The sequence below is a fragment of the Hyperoodon ampullatus genome, assembly GCF_949752795.1.
Source record: "Hyperoodon ampullatus genome assembly, chromosome: 1".
NCBI classification, from domain to species: domain Eukaryota; kingdom Metazoa; phylum Chordata; class Mammalia; order Artiodactyla; family Ziphiidae; genus Hyperoodon; species Hyperoodon ampullatus.
In genome coordinates this window covers 141,874,424-141,888,700 of record NC_136914.1, presented here as the reverse complement: position 1 = coordinate 141,888,700, position 14,277 = coordinate 141,874,424, and the positions used below count along the sequence as shown (strand labels likewise).

The 14,277-nt window shown below is 36.0% G+C and overlaps 1 protein-coding gene across 1 annotated transcript in view; it reads right to left on the bottom strand.

Moving 5' to 3' along the window:
* Nucleotides 1–14,277, bottom strand: part of ANKRD50 (ankyrin repeat domain containing 50) — a 39,077-nt gene that overhangs the window by 7,414 nt on the left and 17,386 nt on the right. Inside the window, exon 2 of the mRNA XM_079718144.1 lies at nt 4,568–4,797. Coding sequence (XP_079574270.1) covers nt 4,568–4,797 — 230 coding nt within the window. The remainder of the gene's footprint in view (nt 1–4,567; nt 4,798–14,277) is intronic.

The window sequence follows — 14,277 nt, the reverse complement described above, 5'->3', positions numbered from 1 at the left end:
ATTCAAAAAACAAAAAAGAATCACTGAAAACCTCAATAACCAAAGCAGTAGCAGCAACAGATAAAAATAAAAGTTGGATCTGGAAATTACTAATAAGAGCTAGATTGCATAGAGCTTAGTAAGTGTGGAGAAGGAAAGAAAACAGGAGTCAAAGTTGACATTCATTTGTGGTGTGGCCAAAAGCATGGAAAAAGAGACCACTAAAGGACAAATAACAGGTTTGGAGAGAAAGTTGATAAATTCAGTTTTGTGGCACTAATCTTGAATTACTTAGATGAAATGGACAAATTTATTGAAAAACACAACCTACCAAGAATGACACATGAAGAAATAACAAATTTGCATACCTCTAAATCTATATAAAATGGAATCTGTAATTATATATATTTACATACATTCAATTGATTGATTAAACATATAACTGATTAGTCTCAACAGAATTAATTTCAAATGATAAATTTTAATTACAAAAAAAGACACTCCTGATCTGAAGAATTCAAAACATGCCTAGAAGTGTATAACATTCTAGATTTATCAGTGATATAAGATAACTTGCCTCCAAACCTTTTTTGTGTGTTCATTTGCTTTTGACTTTATAAATTCATTAAAACAATTTAAGCTGGAAAACACCTGGCATGTTGCTAATAAAAAGGATTTTAAAAAATAATAACTACCACCTTATATTCTACAGTGTTTTAAAGTTTCCGAAGTGATCTTGTAGATAATGATTGGCATGAAAGATCATATTGCCTATTATGAATAAATATCTGTAATTTAAACCTACGTAACTAAGATATCATGATTGAGACAAGGTAATTAAGACAGAATCTAGGTTAACCCTCCATAGTAACAGGTTTGGTTCTTGGTTTGGTTCTAAAAGAAATATAAGAGATCAACATTTATTGAGAGTCAATTATTTTTAAAGCAGCACTTCCAGTACTTATCATACATAACACTTCTTCTTATGTCAAGCCTGTGAGATAAGTTGCACCTGCCAATTCTAATTTGGAATGCATACATCTCAATTCAAAATCCATATATTTCATTAAAATATCAGTAGAAAGCAGAAACACGTAGGACATAAGGAATGCTGAAACAATTTTTTAATGAGTGAAAAAATTGCTATGTTCGTGGACAGAAGAAAAGCATATTTTAAATGTCAAACTTTTCCTAAATTTTAACTAAATGTAATAATTTTTTGTTTACATCATTAGTAGTTATAATTTTTAAAAAGCTGTTCAAGTCAATCTAGTGGAATAAAAGTAAAAACACATATTTTAGAATAATGTTGATAGCAAGGACGACTAGGAAGTAACCGTACAAGAAAATTTAAAATATTAAACCAATGTGACAGTTGCATAAAAATGCCAACAGACAGTTTAGAAGAGCAGACAGATGGTTCAGAAATACATCAATAACACACACACACACATATATGCACATATGCCTACACTTAAGATAAAAGAAGCACTGACAACTAGTGGCACAGGGAGTTAATAAACAGTGCTGAGAAGATCTGTGATTTGATAAAGTATCCAGATAAGAGTCTTATTTCACACCATTTGGTAGAATATATACTGTAAGGATAAAAATCACTAAATGTAAAAATAAGAATATACAATAATAAAGGACAGTACATTAGAGTGAATATAAGGGACTTCAAAAGAATTACTACAGTTTTAAAAAGCTGAAGAAAATAGTTGCAGAGAATAAAAAAATATGAAATAAAGGCCCTCTTAATAATCAATAAGAATATCACTAACTTCCTGGAGGAAACCTAGGTAAAGGTGAGAAAGTAATAATACAAAGGAAAAAAAAGAGACAAATTGATAAATTAAGCATAAGGGGGAAGAATTCAATAGTAAATAAGAAGTATAAATAAAAATGAGATACTATTTTTCACACACTAAATCTGCAAATATGAAAATATATAATTCAATACTGGTGGAAGTCCCAAGAAACCAACACTCTCAGGTAGAAATATATGACATATATCTTTCTGGAAAGCAACTTGAAAATATGTATTCATAACTTTAGTAATATTCTTCAACGTTTACTCCCAAATTCCAAACCTATCATCAACAGAGATGTGATCTGATGCTTATTACAGCTCAGCATTTTTTTTTTGCGGTACGCAGGCCTCTCACTGCTGTGGCCTCTCCCATTGCGGAGCACAGGCTCCGAATGCGCAGGCTCAGCGGCCATGGCTCATGGGCCCAGCCACTCCGTGGCATGTGGGATCTTCCCAGACAGGGGCATGAACCCTTGTCCCCTGCATCGGCAGGCGGACTCTCAACCACTGCGCCACCAGGAAAGCCCCAGCTCAGCATTTTTAATAATCAACAACATTTTAGAAGGAGGAGTATGGTAAGGGAACAAGACCATATTCGGTTCCTCCTTATTCCTTCTTGGTTCACTGCTTTTTCCACCAAGACATAGTTCAAAGAAACACAAATTCATTTATTTGCTTTGTTCCAAGCTCTGATCTAGATGTTGAGGAGATACAGTGGTGGACAAGACAAGCAAATTTCCTGTTCTTATGGAGGCTGTATCTTAGTGGAGGAGACACCCAAGTAAGAAAACAAATATAAAATGTAAACAATTTTAAACAGTAATAAGACATAGGAAGAAAAATGTGTGACTAAGTAGTTGAGGTGGCAAAAATAGAAATCGGATAGAAAAGCATGGAGAAGCCTGCAGGAGACTGGTATTTGAGAAGAGATCGAAATGTTAAGATAGTAAGAAGTTCAGGAGAAGGTTATTCCAGTCAGAGGGAACATCAAGCACAAGCCCCTAAAGCCGAAAATGCAGATCTGAAAATAACAAATGTGAACTGATGAAAATATATAGAAAAGGGGAAATCTCAGGTGTTGCTGGCAGGAGCATAAATTATTTCAAGCACACCAGATAGCAATTTGGCAAAATTAACTAAAGCTCAAAATGTACACACTCTATTCTCTAGTAATTCTGTCTAGGTTTGTAATGTAAACCTTTAGCACACATGCACGAGATGTGTTCGAGTACGTTCATGAAGCATTTTTTGTAATAATGAAAAACTGAAATAATTAAATGTCCATGAATAGGATAATGGAAAAACTGGAGATTTATTCATGGGAAGGAATAATATACAGCAGTTAAAACCAATGAACTGGGTTTATAAGTAGTAATAGGAATAGGGCTCAAAAACAATGCTATAAAACAAAAGGATATAGCGATAATAATAGCAGCAATACACTTACGAAACACTTATTATGTACTAGGCATTGTTCGAAGTGCTTCACATGTAATTTGTCATTTAGACTCACAAAAACTCTGTGGGGAAAGTAATAGGAATGTGTAATCCTCATTTTATAGATAAGGGCACTGAGCCACAGGTCATATTGGTAAGCTGCATAAGGTCACATAGCCAGTAAATGGGAATAGCTAGGATGGTGTATGCAGTGTTTCATTTATGTGAACTCTAAAAATATACAGAATACAAATATGAGTTGAAAGGACAGAAAATAAACTAATAATACTGGTTGTCTCAAATGAAGAAGGGAAAGAAATGGGATGACATAGACCAAAAGGGGCTTTAACTTTATCTGGACCTGACATACTAAGAGCTACATTAAGTATTAGCTGTTATCCTGTTAATCCCCCAACTTTTATCAACTAGATTTTCAATAACAACAGAACAGAATAGTATAATGGAAATCAAATCAAAAGTGCTGTTACTAGTGGCAAGGGAATCTAAAAGAGGGAATAAATCTGGTTAAGGAAACCATTTTAACAAATTAGTAGGGTTTCACCATTCTGTAAAATGTATAGAACTATTTACAAGTGATATGGCTAATTAACCAGTAACTTAATTATCTCTCCAATTACACTATAAATTCTGTGAGTGGTACTTGTTTTATGCTCCTTTTACTTCCCATCGCACAAAGAAAAAAAGGGCTTTACATAATCTAATAGGAGTAATCACAACTTTATTGTGGGAGTAAAAAAGTAGAGTCAGGAAACAAGAAAAGTAAAGGAAGAAAAAAACCTGATCAGGTACTTCTATACATTGTATCGACTGTTTTCTCACACATCAGAAAAGGGTTAAAAAAAGGATCTACTTCAAGAGGTATCCTAAATGGCTGTTGACTCTGTCTCTCCTCTTAAACCAGGAAAAACGTCTTAGAGAAACTGCCACTGATTTTTAAATAGGCATATTCACTACTCAGTCTATTTAGAAGAAATATCATAAGCTGATGAGGACACATCAGCATAAAAAATGCAGCCCTACAGATATAAAGCAGCTAGTATGGCATGGAATACTCGTAACCTTTACTAAAGATGTTAGATAAAGAATCTTGAAAAAAAAAGGTACTGTTAAATGATCTTGAAATATTCTATGGCTTGTTTTTAATACAACTTTTAAAAAGTACAGTTGAAAACAGCTGATAGAACAGATAGAACAGCTGACAGAATAGCAGAAGCAATGACCAGATTTTCAACTGAGTACTCTCCTCTAAGAAAGAAACACATGTATTATTTAGTTCATCAATGAAAAACATTTGAAGATGGCAGGAATTACGCTTACCGGTAAACATTTTAGTAACAGCTTTGCTCTGTTTCCGGGCAGAACAGAGAAGTAATAGCCATGGTGGAAAGAACTCGTGGTGACCAGCTAAAAGCTCTGCCACAGTCCCAGATAAGCTGGTAGACGTCTGTTCACCTTCGGTAACATTACACCCTTCATCCACAGAATCCACAAGCAGATAGAGGCTTTGCTGGGGAGGCTTCATTCCCAAAAGAGGGAGCAGGACACACCTGTAAAACACATCCATATGAGCATTTTGAATGTTATTGGCTATGATATTAAGGTTTATTATCCAAACACTAGAATTACAGGTTATAAATATTGTTTTAAGAAAAAAATTAATGTTTTAGAATAAAACTATTGTACAAGTTTCAATTCCTTACTTTAACGAGAATACTGGTCCTAAATAGTTCATATTTCCAGTAACAACATTTTCCACAATAAAGTGTGTGTGTGTGTGTGTGTATTATTGATTCAGCATTCTTAAGAAGGGCAGTAGGAACCTGAAACAAGATTTCACTATTCCTTTCCTGAAATTTTTATCAATAACAAAAGCTTGAATTGTTTATCACAAAGCTAAAAATGTATTGGAAAGGAAAAAGAAACTGGGGATCACTTCAGCAATAGAAAAGATATCAAGAGTTCTCTAGAATTTAGAAGATTTTATCATCATGTCTCTCACAAAATGACTGCACTTCATCTAGTTTGTCATACACAAGTTTTATTTTAAAAGACTTTTCAAAGATAAACTACAGTCTAGATTCCATTTGATGTATGTTCAAATTTCAATGTAAAGAATAAATTATTAGGTTTAATCCCAACACATTTCCTACTCAGATAATTTATACTGAAGTTGAATGCAACTTTTTCATAACTGAAACAATACTCATTCATTTCCAACAAATATTTACATGAGCATTCCATATGCTGAATGAGGTACTGAAAGATACAACGGTGAAGAGGACAGAATCCATCTAATTACGAACACCAGAAATGTACAGATTATCCTTTCTACAACTCTCTTCTTAATCTTTCAATCCTGATAGCAACCAAGATCCAATGTATCACTAAGTCCTGTCAATGCTTCTTTATAAAAGTCTTCAAACCCACCCTAGTCTGTATCATCACCCTACTCCAAACTGCCGTCGTCTCGTTCACCCAGGAACCACACTAATCTACGTGCCTCCAGCCACTCCCTCCAGAGCTCCTACTGCAGCAAATCAAACTTTTCACAATGTTCCTCCAGACATACTAGCTTTTTCCATGACTTTTACTAGATAAAATTACACAAGGGCCTTTTGGTTTGCAGTCTCCTCTGCCTGGTCTGGACTTCCCTTCTCTCTTTATGTAATTAACTCCTTTCACAACATCAAGTATTTCTCTTTCACAGCATTATCAAGTTTGTAATGTTAAACTTACTCACTTAATGTCATTAATTCTTATTTCTCTCTTTAGAGGTTAAGCATCAAAAGAATGGGGACTATGTCAGTCTTGCTCATGAGTATAACCCCAGAACCTAGCATAGTGATGTACCCATAGGAGGTCCTAAGTAAAGACTTCACACTGTTGTAGCCTAGACTGGAAAACCAATAACTTCAATGTAGGCTGCTCAGTGCTACCAAAAAAAGCAGTAAAATTATTAACACAGTGGTTAAGAAATGATCAACTCAAGGGAAGTAGATAAGAAAGGAAGAAAATGTCAGAGAAACATTCAAATATTAGGTGCTCAAGATGAGCTAAGTTTTGAAGGATCAATTAAAATTCTCCAGGAATAGTAATAAATTTTCAATAAATTTTACAATAAAGGGAAGGCAGGGCCATCCTGGCAGAAGGAATGTTATAAATTTAGTAAAATTTCCTTTATTGTACCTTATGTATATAGTTCCTCTACTATGAGAACAAAGAAGGTTGACGTAAAACCAGTGTTATATATTTACCTACGTATATAGTACATATACACATATACAGTATATATATATTTATATATATAATATACTATCATAATATACTATAGTAATATCCTATAATCAGTGCCACTTGAGAGAGATCATAACCTTACTTTTTTTTATTTTATTAATTTATTTATTTGTGGCTGTGTTGGGTCTTCGTCGCTGTGCGAGTTTTCTCTAGTTGCGGCAAGTGGGGGCTACTCTTCGTTGCGGTGCGCAGGCTTCTCATTGCAGTGGCTTCTCTTGTGGAGCACGGGCTCTAGGCGTGCAGGCTTCAGTAGTTGTGGCATGTGGGCTCAGTGGTTGTGGCTCATGGGCTCTAGAGCACAGGCTCAGTAGTTGTGGTACACGGGCTTAGCTGTTCCACAGCATGTGGGATCCTCCCGGACCAGGGCTTGAACCCGTGTCCCCTACATTGGCAGGTGGATTCTTAACCACTGTGCCACCAAGGGAGCCCCCACCTAACCTATTTTTGATCAGGATAGGGTAGGGGGAGAGGTCAGCAAAGTTAGGAGAGGAGCTTAGTCAGGAGAAAGTTCTAGAGTAAGGCAACAGACACAGGAAAAAAAAATCTAGTTAAGGCAATAGGACATGCACAGGCTGGGGGAAGAGAAAGACCAGTGAACAACATACCGAAGAAAATTACTGAAAGAGTAAATGCTGGGCCTTACAAACTTTATTTTGAAATGTGAACTCTGACCTAAGGGTACTAAGGAGCCAGTGAAGTACTTTAAGCACGGAACTGATATGTTTATATCTGTGTTTAGAACGACAAACTGGCTACAGTTGAAGGAAAGCCTGAAACAGAGTAAGTCTAGAAGGAAAGAGTGTGATAGGAGGCCACTGCTCAGAATTTAAGGGAAAAAAAGAAAAAACAATCTCCATCCTGAACTACTGTTACCAAGGCCATCACTGCTAACTTTAATTCAGTGCTTTATTGCATTTAAGTACTTCACATTCGCATCAACTCACTTGATTCTCACATTAAGTTTTTAAGATGGGTACTACTGTAATACCCATTTCCAGATGAGGAAAACAAGGCACACGAGGAGAAGTCACTTATCCAAAGCTCAAGGAAGGGACTGAAGTTCAGGGTCTGGCTCTAGAACCTACACAAGGGTAGACCATTCAGCCTGGTTTGCCTAGGACTTTACCAGTTCTAAGTGTTGAGAACCAGCCATTCCTCCTCCCTGTCCATGCCCCCCATGCCCCACTCCTGGGCAAACCAGGATGGTCAGTCACCCCCTAGTCTACACTCTTATCCACAATGGTCTACTGTCTATCTAAAACCAATGTTATAAATAAGGTAGTAAGCAGCAAGGTCAGAATAAAGTAGACAGATCTGAGGGAAATTTGGTGGGTGAAATTGATAGGAATTGATGATTATTTCTGTCTTTTGCTTACTCCGGGTTGTATGCTCTTCTTTTCCTAGTTCCTTATAATACAAACTGAAATCATTGTTTCATACTTCTAATATAATCCTTTAATGTCATGAATTTCCCTCAAGTATTTTTCACTATCATCCAATTCAAAATAATTTCCCTTTGATTTCTTCTTTGAAACAGGTTACTGAGAAGTGAATGGTATAGTTTTTAAATATTTGGGGGCCTCCCAGGTATTTTATGTTCCTGTGTTACCATTATTTAAATTCAATTGTGATCAGATAACATACTTTGTATAACTTGCACACATTTAAATTTATTAAGCATTGTTCTATGGTCCAGAATGTCTAACTTAGTAAACGTGTGAGCATTTGAAAAGACTGTGTGTGCTATTGTTGGATGGACTGTTCTATAAATGTCCATTAGGTCAAGTGGTGATAGTGTTGTTCAATTGTTCTATATACAACTGACCCTTGAGCAACTTGGGGGTTAGGGGCACCGAGCCCCTGTGCAGTTAAAAATCAGCATACTGCTTAGAGAGGGTATGGAGAAAAGGGAACCCTCTTGCACTGTTGGTGGGAATGTAAATTGATACAGCCTCAATGGAGAACAGTATAGAGGTTCCTTAAAACACTAAAAATAGAATTACTATATGATCCAGCAATCCCACTACTGGGCATATACCCAGAGAAAACCATAATTCAAGGAGACACATGCACCCCAATGTTCATTGCAGCACTATTTACAATAGCCAGGACACGGAAGCAACCTAAATGCCCATCGACAGGTGAATGGATAAAGAAGATGTGGTATATATATACAATGGAATATTACTCAGCCATAAAAAGGAATGTAATTGGGTCATTTGCAGAGACGTGGATGGATCTAGAGACTGTCATACAGAGTGAAGTAAGTCAGAAAGAGAAAAACAAATATCGTATATTAACGCACATACGTGGAACCTAGAAAAATGGTACAGATGAACCGGTTTGCAGGGCAGAAATAAAGACACAGACGTAGAGAACCAAATGTATGGACACCAAGGGGGGAAAGTGGCGGGGAGTGGGGGTGGTGGTGTGATGAATTGGGCAATTGGGATTGACATATATACACTAATATGTATAAAATGGATAACTGATAAGAACCTGCTGTATAAAAAAATAAATATAATAAAATTCAAAAAAAAATCAGCATACTGCTATCTCTGCCTCAAAAACAAAGGAACCCAAGGGCAGTAAGCTAAAACAGTCAGGTATATATCTTTACATTTTAAAAAAATTAAGCTATATGTCTCTTTATATATATTTATCTTAGGTAACATATAATTAGATTTTGCATTTTTATCGAATCAGACAAACTGCATTTATATTAGGGTATTTACCATTTACATTTAATGTGATTATTCATATGATTCAGTTTAAATTTACTATATTCTTATACATACCATTTTAAAATATACAAGTATATCTTTAGGATATATTACTAGGATTAGAGTTGCTAGGTTAAGGGGCATATCTGTGTATATCTTCACAGATATTGTCAAAATACCCTCTAGAAATTATATAAACATACTCTCCCAACAGTTGCATAAGACTGCCTGTTTCCCTAGCCCCTCCATTATCGCAATTAACGTTATTTTCCACAGATATGCAGAAAATGGCATCATTATGCTTTTAATTGACATTTCCTTATCATGAGGTCAATCTTATTTACAAATGTCTAGGAGTTTTATTTCTTTTTCTTTAAACTGCATCTTCATATCCTTTATCCATTTTCCAAAAGATTAATGTTTCTCTTTTTTGGAGAGTATTAAGAAAATGATTTTGTTGCTAATATTTTCCATCATTTGTTACTTTTCTTTTGAGTTTTTAAGGGTTTTTTGAAATGTACAATTTCTCTTTTTTTTTCTTTTATATAACATATCAGTCTTTTTTCTTTTATGAATTCTGGGTTTTATATGTTAACACATCAGTCTTTTTTCTTTTATGAATTCTGAGATTTATATGTTTCATTTCTGAGGGGACTTCCCTACTCTAAAGGTTAAAAAAAACACTTCCTCATGTTTTCTTCAAAAGCTTTGAAAAATTTATTTTTTAATCACATTAGTTTTGACATAAGATGTGAACTAGGTTTCCAATTTTTTTCCCCACAAGGCTCCACAGTTATCCCCAAACTATTTACTAAATTATCTTTCTCTTATTGACTTGATTTGAAATATCTCTCTTTTCACAGACAGAGTAAATCCCCATATATATTTTAGCTAAGTTTCATCTCATTCTGTTGTCTCACCATCTCTTTTCCAAGCACTTGTATCTCTGCTTCATGCAACTGTTTAAGTCAGGCAATTGCTCATTAATTATGTTTTCATTTAAGACAATATGTTTGGCTACGGTTTTCTTTTTGTTCCATGGCAATATTTTTCTGGTGAGCATTTCTGATGTTTTTTTTTTTTTTTTTGGGAGGAAGAGTAAAATGTAGAGCTTTATTATGCCTTCAAACTTAAGTTGTTATTCACTTAAAATAGACTGTTAAAAATATAAGATTTTTTTTACTAGATCTTTATTAGAGTATAGTTGCTTTACAATACTGTGTTAGTTTCTGTTGCACAGCAAAGCAAATCAGCCATGTGCACACACATGTCGCCATATCCCCTCCCTCTTGAGCCTCCCTCCCATCCTCCCTATCCCACCCCTCTAGGTCGTCACAAAGCACCGAGCCAATTTCCACCAGCCAACTATTTTACATTCGGTAGTGTATATATGTCGATGCTACTCACTTCACCCCAGCTTTGCCCTCCCATCCCACATCCTCAAGTCCATTCTCTATGTCTACCTCTTTATTCCTGCCCTGCAACTAGGTTCATCAGTACCATTTTTTTTAATTCCATATATATGTGTTAGCATATGGTATTTGTTTTTCTCTTTCTGACTTACTTCACTCTGTATGACAGACTCTAGGTCCATCCACCTCATTACAAATAACTCAATTTCATTTCTTTTTATGGCTGAGTAACATTCCATTGTATATATGTGCCTTCTTTATCCATTACCAAAACCAGAAAAAGATATCACAAAAAAAGAAAATTATAGACCAATATCACTGATGAACATAGATGCAAAAATCCTGAACAAAACACTAGCAAACAGAAGCCAACAGCACATTAAAAGGATCATATACCATGATCAAGTGGGATTTATCCCAGGGATGCAAGGATTCTTCAATATATGCAAATCAATCAATGTGATACACCACATTAACAAATTAAGGAATAAAAACCATATGATCATCTCAATAGATGCAGAAAAAGCTTTTGACATAATTCAACACCCATTTATGATAAAAACTCTCCAGAAAATGGGCAATAGAGGGAACTAGCTCAACATAATAAAGGCCATATATGATAAACCCACAGCAAGCATCATACTCAATGGTGAAAAACTAAAAGCATTTTCCCTAAGATCAGGAACAAGACAAGGATGTCCACTCTCACCACTCTTATTCAACATAGTTTTGGAAGTCCTAGTATGGTGCTGTTTTTTAGATCCCTTCTCCCTACTGGTTTTGAGATATATTTTTACATATCTTGTGACAGCTCTTCAGTAAGATAACTTCTTTCTGGATCAGCAATTGCAGGTTAGTGTGTCCAGTGTCCAGGCTTCTAAGAATCTCCTTATGACTCAGAGTTATGGGCATGAACAACTTCTTTGTGCTTCTACTTCTCCCCAACCAATTAAGATGAGAAGCTGTGGGGATGTACACAAGGCCTTTCTCACCACAACCCCCTCGCCATTACCCCCAAATGTCTGACTCTTGCACATAGCTCATCTGTGTGACTCATTCTTCCCAGCCCTCTTTGTTCTTCCTTTCTGCTTAACTGGATCCAGGGAAACTTCTAGCATAAGTCTATAACCTGTCTCCGTGGTTCCAAATGAGGGTCTTTATGCTCTTGATGATGTTCAGGGTATACATTTATTTCAAAGAGTAAATGTTGTGTCAGTTTTGTCTGCATCTCAGTTTGGTATTAACTTCCACATTTATCTTGAGGCTGGGGTTTACAGGTCTCTCACAGTTTCACTTTCTTGCTATTAGACTATTTCCCAGGCCTTACTGAGTCATGTTAAAACCAGAAGCCAAACTATGGCTTCAAAAATGTTGAGTAATTTTTTCTAGTCTTGACATCACCTCTAAACTCGAAACTGTCTGCTACCATCTCCATGTGGATGTCCTACAGGCATCTCAAATTTAACATGTTTAAAGAAGCATTCTCTAAATTTACCTCCCAAATAAGTTCCTCCCCATTTTCCCCATGTCAGTTAGTGGTATACCATCACCCCCCTAGTTTCTTAAGTCAAAATCCTAGGACTAATTCCTGAGTCCTCCCTTTTATTCCAGCCACTGTCCCCCTTTCAGTCCTAACACCAACCTTTCCTCCAGTCAGGGCCTATGTACTTGGTACTCCCTCTGCCTAGAAAGCTCCCCCAGGCCGAACTTCTCTTCCTTCAAATTTCAACACAAAGTTTATCTCTGAAGAGGTTTTCCTTGGTCACCGTGTCTTAAATGGCCTTCATCGTGTATTACTGTTCCTCTAACAACTCATCCTGTTTTCTTTGTAGTGTTGATCCCATCCTCAAAGTAATTTATTGCGTTATCTCGTGTACCGCTTTCACTGTAAGGCTGGGGTGAAGCTCTTCCAATTCCGTGCCGCCTCCCCGGGATGGAGCCCGTCCTGTGCACTGCTAGATTCCCAGCACACAAAACCATTATTTGCACATCACAAACAGTAAAATCTGCTTCATGAATGAATGGTAATTAATAGGAAAATTGCTACTCTGAAACACTAGATAAAAAATTTTCTAGACTCAGAATTCCCATATTCAGTTTCCTTTCATTTATTCCATCAAAAGCACCATATGGGGATACCTATACCACCAAGTGACACACAGATCCACATCTCTACCAGATTACATTTTATCATTTTATAAATGACAATCCCATCAAAGTATACACACACAAAGCAAAAATGCTTTAGAAGTCTAAAACAGATTTTCCTCTGTTTGTGAATATATATGTATACATTATCTTCAAAATGAGATAATGTAATAGTATTAGATTATCACATTCATACAAAGATAACCACCATCTTTAAAAACAGCAGTGTGCCGCAGGGTTTTACCTTTGTAGATATATGTTATTAAATGTCTTACATTTCTTAGGTACAAAATTCAGGCAATATATATTACATTAATACTTTTATGAATTTAATTTAAAGTCCTTGAGCTAGCTTTCCCCCCATTTTCAATTCTATGTTAAAAATAAGCACTGGCAGCATCATGCTTCTGTAGCTGGCCTTCTGATTTTCAGGCAGAAAGGCAGCTAAAAGACCATTAGGGCAATTCTGAAATGAAATCCATTTTTTTTTTTAATACAGTGAATTTACTTACTGCCTCTTTCTCAAGAGGCTAATTAACTTTTAAAAGCTCCTACAAGTATTATAAGGAGTATACTATTAGACAGATACTACATGTACAATAGTTTCTTAAGGTTTTCACTGTTGAACGTTGAGTTTCATCTCATTCTCTGGCTCACTCCCTCAGGTGTAGAGAACTAGTTAAGAGTCTCCCTCCGAGTCTTACAACAAAATAAGCCAGGCAAACTGCAAGTTCAAGACTTTTCATGAACCTATGAGAGTGCTTAGGTCACAGGGCAACCGACTAGCCCAAAATCTAAGGTGACACAGACATCTGCAGGCAGACACAGAACGCAAGCACTTACTTACCTGGGGCAGATGCACCTGGACACTAGAAAACAAACTGAATAAAAAATAGGCAAAAGACTTGAACAGACACCTCACCAAAGAAGCTACAGATAGCAGGTAAGCATATGAAAAGAAGTTCAACATCATATGTCATTAGGGAATTGCAAATTAAGACAAGCTGCGACATATAAGTTAGAATGGCCAAAATCCAAGCGCTGACAACACCAAATACTGGCAAGGATGTGGAGCAACAGGAACTCTCATTCGTTGCTGGTGGAAATGCAAAATGGTATATAGCAAGTTTGGAAGACAGTTTGGCAGTTTCATAGAAAACTAAACATACTCTTCCCATACAAAACAGCAATTGTGTCCCTGGTATTTACCTAAATGAACTGAAAAAGTATGTCCATGCAAACACCTGCACACATGGTGTATATAACTTCTTTATTCATAACTGCCAAACTTTGGAAGCAACCAAGATGTCCTTCAGTAGGTGAATGTTAATAAACTATGGTACATCCAGACGATGGAAAATCATTCAGCACTAAAAAGAAATGAGCTATCAGGCCATGAAAAGACATGGAGGAATCAAATGTATATTACCCAGTGAAAAAAGCCAGTATG